Source organism: Colobus angolensis, unplaced genomic scaffold (genome assembly GCF_000951035.1).
Source record: "Colobus angolensis palliatus isolate OR3802 unplaced genomic scaffold, Cang.pa_1.0 Scaffold3, whole genome shotgun sequence".
NCBI classification, from domain to species: Eukaryota; Metazoa; Chordata; class Mammalia; order Primates; family Cercopithecidae; genus Colobus; species Colobus angolensis.
In genome coordinates this window covers 12974439-12986468 of record NW_012116265.1, presented here as the reverse complement: position 1 = coordinate 12986468, position 12030 = coordinate 12974439, and the positions used below count along the sequence as shown (strand labels likewise).

The following is a 12030-nucleotide window of genomic DNA, read 5'->3' as shown; positions in this document are numbered from 1 at the left end:
TTCATATGTTGAAGTTCTCATCCCAAGTGTGACTGTATTTGGAGAAGGGGCCTTTAGGGAGATAATTAAGGTTAAATGAGGTCATAAGAGTGGACTCTATCTGATAGGAATCCTGTCCTTACAAGAAGAAGAGATAGCAGAACTCTCTTTCTCTTCCAGCCTCACAGAAGAAAGGTCACATAAGCACACAAAGAGAAGGTGGCCATCTATGAGCCAGGAAGAGAGGTCTCGCCAGAAACCAAACCTGGCACCTTGATCTTGAACTTACAGCCCCCAGAACTGTGAGAAAATAAATTACTGTTTAAGTCATTCACTGTGTGGTATTTCGTTATGGCAGCTTGAACAGATTAATATAATATGACCTACGGCTTCAGTCTATTCTTATGAGGTCTTTATTCCATTGTCAAACAAAATTAAAAATAAACTATAGTTAGATTTTTTTATGAATTGAATCTGTATGCAGAATATATTATTAATCCTACAAAATAAAATATCAACCTATGGAAATTTAATCAATCAATAATCAATTATGAGAATGTGTGTTTGTTGGACAAATACCCAACATCTTCATTAAGCATCTTGAGGAAGCAGCTTGGAACACTATATAGAAATAACTTTAACAATTCCCAATAATAATTAGCTGACAAGGCTATTAATCACAGAGCAAAAACCATTCTATTAACCACTCACCGGAGTATTTTACAGATTACATAATGGAATCATTCATTTAACTACATCAACAAGTATTGCTAAATAAACCAAGATACAGAATGAATTTGTAAATATGTCTTTTATTTTTTATTTTTTTTTTTTTGAGATGGAGTCTCACTCTGCCGCCCAGGCTGGAATGCAATGGCACAATCTAGGTTCACTATAACCTTTGCCTCCTGGGTTCAAGCGATTCTCCTGCCTCAGCATCCCAAGTAGCTGGGACTACTGGCTCCGGCTACCACATCTAGCTAATTGTTGTACTTTTAGTAGAGATGGTGGTTTCACCATGTTGGTCAGGCTGGTCTCGAACTCCCAACCTCAGATCATCTGCCCACCTCGGCCTCGCAAAGTGCTGGGATTACAGGTGTGAGCCACTGCACCCAGGTAATGGCATTTTTTTAATCCTTCGTAGTTTAGTTGATAGTTTCTGATTAGGTGAGAATATTCATAAGTATCTAGTAAAACTACCAAGATGATCTTTTTAATCTGTGAGACTCTTCTACTGAGTCCTAGGGTAATAATATACTAAAGCCACTAAGAAATGACTCAAAGCTAAAAATCAAGGACCACAGAAAATTTAAATGAAAAGATTATAGCTTATAAAGGTAACAATAATATTAGGAACCAGAATTTTGCTCCTTTAATTACTATGCTTCTTTTCCCAAACCTCTAGAAACAATTTTGAAAGAAAATGTTCATATAAGAACCAGAGATAAAGAGGATGGCAATTTTTTAGAACATGGTCAGCCACCTAAACAAGAATTAAATTAGAAATGCAAGAGTCAAATACAAGTCAACCTAAAAATATGTGATTTTTTTCAGTAATACTTTCTTCACCTTTTAACTAAGTTATAAATATAATCAAGAAAAAAGCAAAATAATCTCCACGGCAATACATATACTTTTGCTCAATTAAGTGAATATATTCCACGTAAATAATCTAAAGAGTATTTGCAACAAATCAGTCAAGATACTGAGTGTAACATTCTCCATTCTATATCAGAAGGATATTTATCCACATCTATCAACAAGAATTAAGTACACTGGGCCTAATACTTCTCACATAATGTTTTAAAAAAATCCACATCAATAAAAAGACAATATTTGTAGATGTAAGGTTTATATTCAAGTGTGGATTACACAACCAAGGGAGAGAAATGATGGAACAGAGTTCTGAGGCTGGAGGTCTAAGCTCTTCTCAGTAACTAATTAGCTTTATGCGCTTAGGTAAAACTGAAAACATCTTGAGCCTCAGTTTCTTCAATCTACAAAACGAGGCAGTCAAACTACATGATCTCTAAAGCTACATCAGTTAAAACAGTGTGGAAAAGCAAATGCTTATCAATGCCTAGAATACACTATACTATAAAAAGTGTAACTCTTTGGCATGATATTAAACAACACAATATAAAAAAATCTTCTCCCTAAATTTGGAAGTGTATTTCTTACCCATCTAATCTCCGCGTTTATAGCTATGATCAAATAACACCAGTACTTAGGAATTACTATATTCACTGAAATCTCATCTGCTTGTTATTTATTTTTCTACAATATTTAAGTTGAGGAAGTACCTCAACTGGGAAAACGTAGCATGCCCAATATAATTACTATTTTAAAAACTATTTATTGAACATTTAGCCAGGCATTGTGATAAGTGCTAAAGATGTAATAAGGAAAAGGATAAGCACAGATCTTCCCTAGCAACATTTACAGACTAAAGAAACAGAAGCAAATGGGGAATTTCAATACAATAGGGCAAAGGCCAAGAAGAAAATGTATAGCTTTACACCATCAAAAAAGTATATAAATTCACCTTTTTGTTTCTTAAGGGAATAAATACTGGATCCAGGAATTAAATGTGTTCTTAGATGAACAACAATGCACTCAGGATCCTGCCTGATGTGGAAGCACAGCTAATACCAGCTTTTCTTTATTGTCTGTCACAAAACAATAATGTAACATGTGGACTCAACAGTGATTCTCTCTAGTAGGAGAGTTCATCCTGAGAGTGCTGGCCTGCACTAGATTTGACACGTTGTCCCTACCGTCTCCATGTGAATCTCTTTAGTACTTCTCACTTCTTGCTATGATGTGAACAAAAACTGTGATCTGTGTCTTTGTCCTTGCTTCTCTTGGGGCCTTCCTGTCCAAATAGAAGTTTCTGATTATCAGTCTCTCTGGTGGAAACTCTTTCAATACTGCCACGAATTTGCCTGTCTAGGAGACTGCATGATCATTTATTCAGATACTAATCCCTGACTGGAGTCTTCTACTTTGGTTAGAAAATCCTAGAAATTTCTTTCTCTATCACCCTAGAATATAACATCCCTCATCACGTGTATGCTGTCAACAAAATCACTCCAGTCTGTCCTTTCTTCTGAATGTCTGAACAATTTTCTTAATTCAGATTCTCACTGTAAGCTTCTTAACTGGTCTCGCTACCTCAAATCTTACCAACTCTAATCTACCCTTCACCTCACTACCAAAATATAAATATAAGCAATGCTACTCTCCTGTTCAAAACTCCTTTGTGATTCTCCATGCAATGTAGATCTGAATCCAGGATCCTCAAAATGGCAAATAATGCTCTACTGGATGAACCTAATCCCTCTGGAGCCCCATCCCCTGCCATTCTCCGTGTCACATGTGCATATTTTACTATTGCCAAATCATCTGAGGTTTCTTTGCATTCATCAAATTGCTTCTGTTCTGTGCCTTTCCTAGAACTTTGTTCTTTGCATGTTTGCTCTTTGCTCTTTACCTGGATGGTTTCAATATTCATCTGCAACATCAGCCTCTGTGGCAGCTTCTGCATACTTCTATTACAGCTCTTACTTATAAGACTGAAATTATCTGCATATATGTCTGTCTTTCCTGAAGACCAGGACAATGTCTTGTTTTTGTTTGTTTGTTTGTTTGTTTGTTTTTATGAGATGGAGTCTTGCTCTGTTGCTCATGCTGGAGTGCAGCGGCATGATCTTGGCTCACTGCAACCTCTGCCTCCCGGGTTCAAGCAATTCGCCTGCCTCAGCCTCCCGAGTAGCTGGGACCACAGACGCATGCCACCATGGCCGGCTAATTCTTTGTATTTTTAGTAGAGACAGGGGTTCCCCGTGTTAGCTAGGATGGTCTCAATCTCCTGACCTCGTGATCCCCTCACCTCGGCCTCCCAAAGTGCTGGGATTACAGGCATGAGCCACTGTGCCTGGCTGTCTTGTTCATATTTTTGTGCCCACAGCATGTAACAGCATCTGAGCCATAGTAGTTTCTCAGTAAATTCCATTAAGCTGAAGAAAACATGGCCTTACCATACCTTGTTAGAACTTATTACAAAAACATGCCCCTAATATATGGAAACTGCTTACCTGGCATTCCTTAATGACCATTTGATGGTTAATACTGGGTGCCAAACTGATTAGACTGAAGGATACAAAGTATTGAGCCTGGGTGTGTCTGTGAGGGTATGGCCAAAGGAGATTAACATTTGAGTCAATGCTAATCTGAGTGGGCACAATCTAATCAGTTACCAGCATGGCTAAAATATAAGCAGGCAGAAAAATATGAAAAGAGAGATGGTCGAGCCTCCCAGCCTACATTTTTCTCCCGTGCTGGATGCTTCCTGCCCTTGAACACTGGACTCCAAGTTTTTCAGTTTTGTAACTTGGACTGGCTCTCCTTGCTCCTCAGCCTGCATATGGCCTATTGTGGGACCTTGTGATCATGTGAGTAAATACTTAATAAACTCATCTTTATAAATAGATCTATTCCATTAGTTCCGTCCCTCTAGAGAACTCTGACTAACACAGACCATCTCAACCCTCTTCCTTCCTGTAATTTCTTATTATTACCATTCATTAGCTATTTTACCTGTAAGTATAGTCCAACTCTCAATTGGACTTCATCTTTTTATTATGCCACCAGTGCCAACAAAGCAACTATGCAAACCCCACCCAATCCTTGTTTTCTAGAATTAATACTAACAGAACGAAGCTCACTTGGCAGATTTATGAAAACAATTACTGAATGCCCTCAGAGGTCCTTCTAATACTGGAAGACATCAGAATGGACTATCTGAAGAGCAATTCTACTTTCCATATAGTTTTCTTTCCTCTGACTTAGATCTTATCTTCAATACTTATAGAGCTGCCCAGTCATAGTTCATGGGAATTACAGTATTGTAGCCCATCAATAACCTAAGCCATCTTTCTAGTAAATAGATTCAATTCCCCCTTAGTCAGTTGGTCAGTGTGGTATTTTTTATCACAAGCCGTTTACACTGTAGAAGGAACTGTTGTCTCATGCAGCATTAGAACTGGTCTGATCAGAAGTTCAATCCCATTAAATGATAAGAGAAAACTGCTCACTAGCTCCCAAATTAAAGAGCTATGATTAAGAGTCATCTCTGACTCTCATAATTTAACTGAACTACAGCAGTGAAAGCTTTCTGTTCAGAAATGATAAAGACTTTAACTTGAAAGAAAATTCTAAGTACATTGCTCTTGTTGTCAGAATTGTGAAGTTGAGAAAAAGAAAAATGAGAAATGCAATATTAATGCACAACAGAAGTTTCTGGCCAAAACATTCTGAGGCAGCAAAACATTCTAAATTCCCTAATTCAGGTGGCATAAATACAAATTTGTATTTGTTTCTATCAAAAATGGCTAGAAATACACAGGTTCGTTGTTAAAGTTCAATGTTCAATCACTATGCTTTCATTTTCTTGTTAAGAAAGCTTTGTTTTAGGAGCCTTCTCTAATGCATAGTTGACCTTCAAAGGTAAACCTTATCTTTCCATCACCTCCCACCCATGTCTTACTCACCAATCTCAGGGCATTATCTGTGGTTACTCAAATATTCTCATTTTCATGTCATTGTTCTACCCATAACTAACTAACTTGAGAGCTACATATTTTTGTAAGGCCAAGTTTAAATATTGCTTTTTTCCAGAAGCTGTCTATGACATGCTGGTAGTATCATACCCTACCTTTCTCCCAGCACAAACAACAGAATTAGCTCTTCCTTCTTCTGTGTTCCTTTGTCAATGTTCACATATATCTATAATCTGGTTCTTAATATTTCAATAGTTTTACTTTCCTTTATTCTCTCATTCTAGGCCTACATATTTAACTTTTAAATGTTAAAATAAGAAACACGGGGATTCCCTAAATGGACTGCAGTGATATCTTCCCCTGCAATTAAGTATTATAGCTTCACATGTTCAGTTACATGACAAAATAAATGGCTAAACCAAATAGGATGGCTTAAAGATCATAAATATTACAATAACTTTAGGATTCAATGATTAATTACCTTGCTTTCTGCTAACCAGCGATGTGGGTCATAATGTATATCAGGACCAGATGAAAAAACCTACAAAAGAGAAAAGAGTCTATCAGAAATACATTTTTCTCTGACATAAATACAAAAGAGAAAAGAGTCTATCAGAAATACATTTTTCTCTGACATAAATATATAAACAAAATTCTTCACCACAGCATCCAAAAGTTTAGTCCCCCAATTTAAGGATTTGAAAAGAAAAATGTTTGCCCCAAATACTCAACCAGTTCCAAACCAGCATTCATTTACATGCCTCTTTATGTATGTATTCATTTATTTATGTTTTGGCAACAAATATTTTGATGGAAAAATCAACTATCAAGTGCTATCATTGCTAGGATCTGTGGAGGCTGATTCTACGGCGTTCCATATGGCAAACAGCTTCAATTAAAATCAGGTTACGAACTCCTGACCTCGTGATCCGCCCGTCTCAGCCTCCCAAACCATCCTGGCTAACACGGTGAAGCTAGCCGGGCGAGGTGGCTGGCGCCTGTAGTCCCAGCTACTCGGGAGGCTGAGGCAGGAGAATGGCGTGAACCGGGGAGGCAGAGCTTGCAGTGAGCTGAGATCTGGCCACTGCACTCCAGCCCAGGCGACAGAGCGAGACTCCGTCTCAAAAAAAAAAAAAAAAAAAAACAGGTTACTTCATTTTTGTTTCCTTTCTTCAGCCTTGTTCTGTATAATGTATTTCAAAGAGGGTTATATGTGATTACATGGAAACAATTCTTTCTCTCATTTATCCTTCTTTAATTTAATACTAAAAGGGCCATTTTGTCTTATCAATGACTGTCAATAGACACAAACTCATCGACATGACTTCAAGCAAACATTGCTTTGTATTTCAAAATAATAACAAAATTCTACAATAATAGTTCATCTATACTAGCTGCTTTGACTTCCTTCATGCCAACTCATTTATAAAATTCCTTGCATCTGGTTTTGTCATATTACTAAACTGCATTCAAAGTTGGCAATGACTTTATAATTGTAAATACAAAAGTTTTTTTCTCAATTTGTACTTTTGTTGAACTCTGTGCTACAAATAATATTTTTGAAGACCTCTTTCTCAAATTTGCCTGTTTAAAAATATCTTATCCGTCTACAAAGAGAAGTCTATTCCTATTCTCAAATACCTCCATACCTCCTGAGCTGTGTGAACACTGCTTCTTTGTCAGGAATATCATTCGTTAACTCATTTAGACAAATGTTGAAAGCATACTGAGTGCCTACCGCGTACCACATACATGAATATTGTATTCTTATATCCAATTTTCTCTCATCCACCTTTCTATCTAAATCTCACCCAATCTCATATCCTCCCTGCCTTTTCAAGGAAATTTTCCCTAATCACTCAAGTTCACAGTATTTTCTTCCTCTTCCAATTCTCTACTACATTGCTGAATATTTGCAAACATCCATTTGTCATTGATTAGAATATACTTTTATTATTTTCTTTTTCATTCATGAATGTCATACATGTCAATTAAATCTTCTGTGGCCTAATAAAAATATTAATGTTTACTATCAAAGTAAAAGATAATTGGATATAATAAGTACAAGTAATGTTCACATTTTATTATTTGCTTTACAGAAATATCTATAGCTTCATGTTTAAGAAGACAGCCTTAACCGGGCGGGTGTGGTGGTTCACGCCTGTAATTCCAGCACTTTGGGAGGCCAAGGTGGGTGGATCACCTGAGGTCAGGAGTTCGAGATCAGCCTGGCCAACATGGTGAAACCCTGTCTCTACTAAAAATACAAAAATTAGCTGGGCGTGGTGGCACATGCCTGTAATCCCAGCTACTCAGAAGGCTGAGGCAGGAAAATTGCTTGAACCCACGACATGGAGGTTGCAGTGAGCAGAGATCACGCCATTGCACTCCAGTCTAGGGGGACAAGAACAAGACTTTGTCTCAGAAAAAAAAAAAAGAAGAAGAAGAAGAAGATAGCCTTAACCATTTAACAAATGGTGTCAGCACAGTGTCTGGCATAGAGAACACAATAAACCACTGTTACTGCATATCAAGATGTCACTATCAATAAATAGGCTCCAAGGTCTACTATGAAAAAAGCACTATAACAGGCATTTGTCATTACAAACATAAAGAAAGAGAAGCCATATGTATTTGTGAACATATTACCAAAAAAGGCAATACAAAATAATGACAGGTAACAATGAGTACCTACTAAGTGCAAGATATTTGACCCTATAATATGCACCTTCTATATCTTATCTTACTTTATCTTCTCAATGAGCCAATTTATAACTGGGGACATGAACTCTTAGAGAGGAAAGAGCTTACATAACTTATCCAAGGTCATATATTAGAAATTTGCAATGACTTCCAATGTGAACCTATACCTGTCTTGATCCAAAGCCCATCATCATCATGCTCTAAAACTGAATGAATACTCAGACCAAGTGTTATGGAAAGAGAGAGACTAAAATAAATGCAGTGCAGAACTAATCTATTTACCTGAGCTCTTGAATTATCAAAAACTGGCCTGCGAGAATGATACATCTTTAATTCAGACACTTTCTTAATTGTTCTATAATTGTAGTGTACGTCTGTCCTTCACTGTCAAACACATACATTAACTAAAGTGGAATAAGCAACAAATAAATAAATAACAAGTACAGTGACTTAAAAAAGAAAAGTGTAACTAAAAATAACATCAACATTCCCAGGATTTTTCTCAAACTCATTTATTACATATCTATGTTCTAATCTATTCCATAGCACTGTTACTCTTTACATACAATGGCTGAAAATCTCATCAGCAATATTTCAGGAATCAATAAATAACTAAATGGAATTATTTCTTTTTTGGCAACATTTTACATACTTATTCCACACTGTCAGAACTATAAACTATAAAGCAAAGAATAAATTTTATCTTTACCACACCCCTGGGTGGTTTCTTGAGTATGTTTCTTGAGTGCTATGTTCTTGAGCACTCCATTTTCTTCACAAGTTTATAGCAATAAAACAACAGAAGTTACTAATGAAAAGAGGTCCACAATGAAAAAAATGTAGCCTCTTAAAAAATTAATAGAATTTCCTTTCTTTTAGATTTATTTTCCACCCAAGACTTCGATTGAATTAGTCTTTCTCTAGGGGAAGAAGTGTAAAACCCATTACCACAGTCACTCCATGTCTGAAAGCCTATAAAAAATTGGATGCTTTTTGGAATATTTTGGAAGGATAATTTGTGACTCATAAAGAAATAAAATATTTAAGCAATCTCTTATCTGCACATCATGTATTTGCCTACAATTGCCCATAACAAAGTGTGTATATATACACATGTATGTGTGTGCATATATATGCGTGTGTGTGTGTGTGTGTGTGTGTGTATATCTTACAACATGATCCTCATGTTTCCATTTTCCCTTCCCACATGATTGAAAACAAATCATCCTGTTACAAATATTTAAATACAGAATACAAATTGCATTGCTAATATATACTTCTTTGAGATAAAAATTAGGATCTTCAAGGCTCCATATTCATTAAATAAATGCAAATATGACAAGTCTTAAATTTAAAAGCAGCATTAGACAGGAAAAAAAAATAAGTAAGAATCATCACAGGCCCTACAATAGCTCTAAAAGAGTTAGTTTTCCCCCCAAAGCCAATTATTTCTCATATTAGACTCATAGTCCTTTCAAACTAACACTTGAACTTAAATAAAAACTGTAAATGGGAATACATATTGTAAAATTTCCATCAACTCTACCAAATTCTATTAGTTAAAATATTTCCATTAAAGACAAATTCTAAAAACGACTTGATTGCAAGAGAATTATAGTTATATTTTCTTTTAAACACAATTTAAGATAGAAGAAAAGGCAGAAAGAGCAAGAAAAAAGAGGGGAACATAGTAGCATGAGAAAGGAATGTCATTCTAGAAGAGGAAAAAGACAAATAAATGTCAAAATCAATAGTAGAAACTTCTGAAAAATAAAAATCATTTCAGCATAATATCAAAATGTGAGTGCCATCATATCACCCAATGCAGTAAATAGAGGGGTAAATGATGCTAAACTGTAATGTATTATGGCTACACATATCAAAGCAATGTAATGCTCTCTGTATGTAAAATAGCAGCATAACCAACAGTTGACAGAAGTGCTTACCTGCAAGGAATTCAGAGCATCCATGATCACTTCTGTTTTTATTTATCATTTTACTATGACTCTAAATTGGGTATCAGTATTCCATTTGTTAAAATAGAAAAACTACATTAAATACAGTTGGTTTAAATAGGGAAGGCAGATAACATAGTGGTTATTAATTAGGTTCCAGCATTAGACTCCATAGGTTTGAAGTCCTAGTTTAGCATTTAACCAGATGTACAGCCAAGAGCAAGTTACTTAAACTGTCCAAACCTCCTTTTCTCTTAAGTGGGTTTAATCAGAGTAACTAAAAGATAGGGTTGATTCAGAGGATAATGGAGAGACTATAAAGCACCATGCATACTACAGTAACTATATTAGAGTACTCAATAAATGTTAGCTGGTAATATGCTAACAACAACAAAAATAGCCTGTGATACTCAAAACTCAAATTCCAGGCCTCTTGACTACAACAGATACCTCTCTTATAAGGCTTTTTTCATTTTTTTTTTTTACAGAGTGGGACACAGCAATTCAATGAATGAACACCATTCATTCTCTCACCACAACTGTGCAACAGATCCAGTGCCTTGTTCTAAAAAAGGCAAAATGTTATTTTGTTTTATAGAATTTTCCATAATAATAATATGACTACCATACATTAAAATCCTACTATAATTATATATTAGGAAACTAACTGAAAATATAAGGCACAATGAGAATTCATAATTACTTTTAATTTCTCCATTGAGTCCTTGGAGAATGTTTTACAAGCTGCATCAATTTCCTTTCCTATCACACCAAGAATGGATTCCTGTTCAGTCTCCAAGCAAAGAAGTTGATCCTTGAGCTGCAATCTGGCCTCTTCGGTCCTCCTTAAGTGCTCTTCCTCAATGCTTATATGTTTTTCCTAAGGCATTGACAAGAAATTAAACAAGTTGATTACTATTAAGTGGAGGCAAGAAATACTTGTAATATCTGTTCAACCAACTAGAAGTGGATTAGAAAAGAAATCTGATTCCATCAGTCCCCTTACTTTACCAAAATAAAACACTTTAATCTACTCATTAACTGAGGTAAAATTGTAGAGTTCCATTGTAGGGCAGTTTGGGAACTGGTGAGCAGATATTTGGCAAACACAATTGTAATTCGCTAACCAAAAGAAAAAAAGACGTAGAAAAAAGAACCCTTTCCCATTTTAATAACATATTCTCACTAATGAATGAGAGTAAAAACTGATGTCACACACTGATTTCAAGCATTCACTGAACATTAGCAAAACACCAGAAAATATAAACTGCTAAATATGATGCTAGTTTCTTCATTTGAGGAAAAAAATAAGTGTTACCACCTTTATCTCATCAAAATATAGTTTCAGAAAAATTCTAAGTTTTCAAATGCAATTATACCACATAAATGCTTCTGAGTCATGAAAATTTGATAAGAGAAAGATGAAGGTACTTTTCATCTTGTCATTGTATACTTAATGAAAAGGGGTTTCTAAGGAGCCCTTTAAGAGATTACAAGGACTTGGGGACCCACTCTAGGCAAAAACAATTCTAAACCATTATGATTATACAGTTACATTACTAGAGAAATTGCAAATCATAGGGCTTGTAATAAAATAAGAAATTAATCACTAGAACTGTATGTCTAAATGGTGGACCAAATCCATGATGGCTAACAATAACACCTACAGTCATCACATTGTAACTTAATCATCTTCAACTGGCCTGCTAAATACAACAAAACCAGGAAAATTCTGTGAGCAACAAATCCAACCTGAATTGAAAAGAAAATAACAAGGCGGGGGGGCAGAGCAAGATGGCCGAATAGGAACAGCTCCAGTCTCCAACTCCCAG

At 35.8% G+C, this 12030-nt stretch overlaps 1 protein-coding gene across 1 annotated transcript in view; it reads right to left on the bottom strand.

Annotated features, from left to right (window-relative positions):
* Positions 1 to 12030, bottom strand: part of CEP128 (centrosomal protein 128kDa) — a 477957-nt gene that overhangs the window by 264213 nt on the left and 201714 nt on the right. Inside the window, exons 18-19 of the mRNA XM_011949470.1 lie at positions 10902 to 11078; positions 6022 to 6081 (exon numbers count right to left, since the gene is read on the bottom strand). Coding sequence (XP_011804860.1) covers positions 6022 to 6081; positions 10902 to 11078 — 237 coding nt within the window. The remainder of the gene's footprint in view (positions 1 to 6021; positions 6082 to 10901; positions 11079 to 12030) is intronic.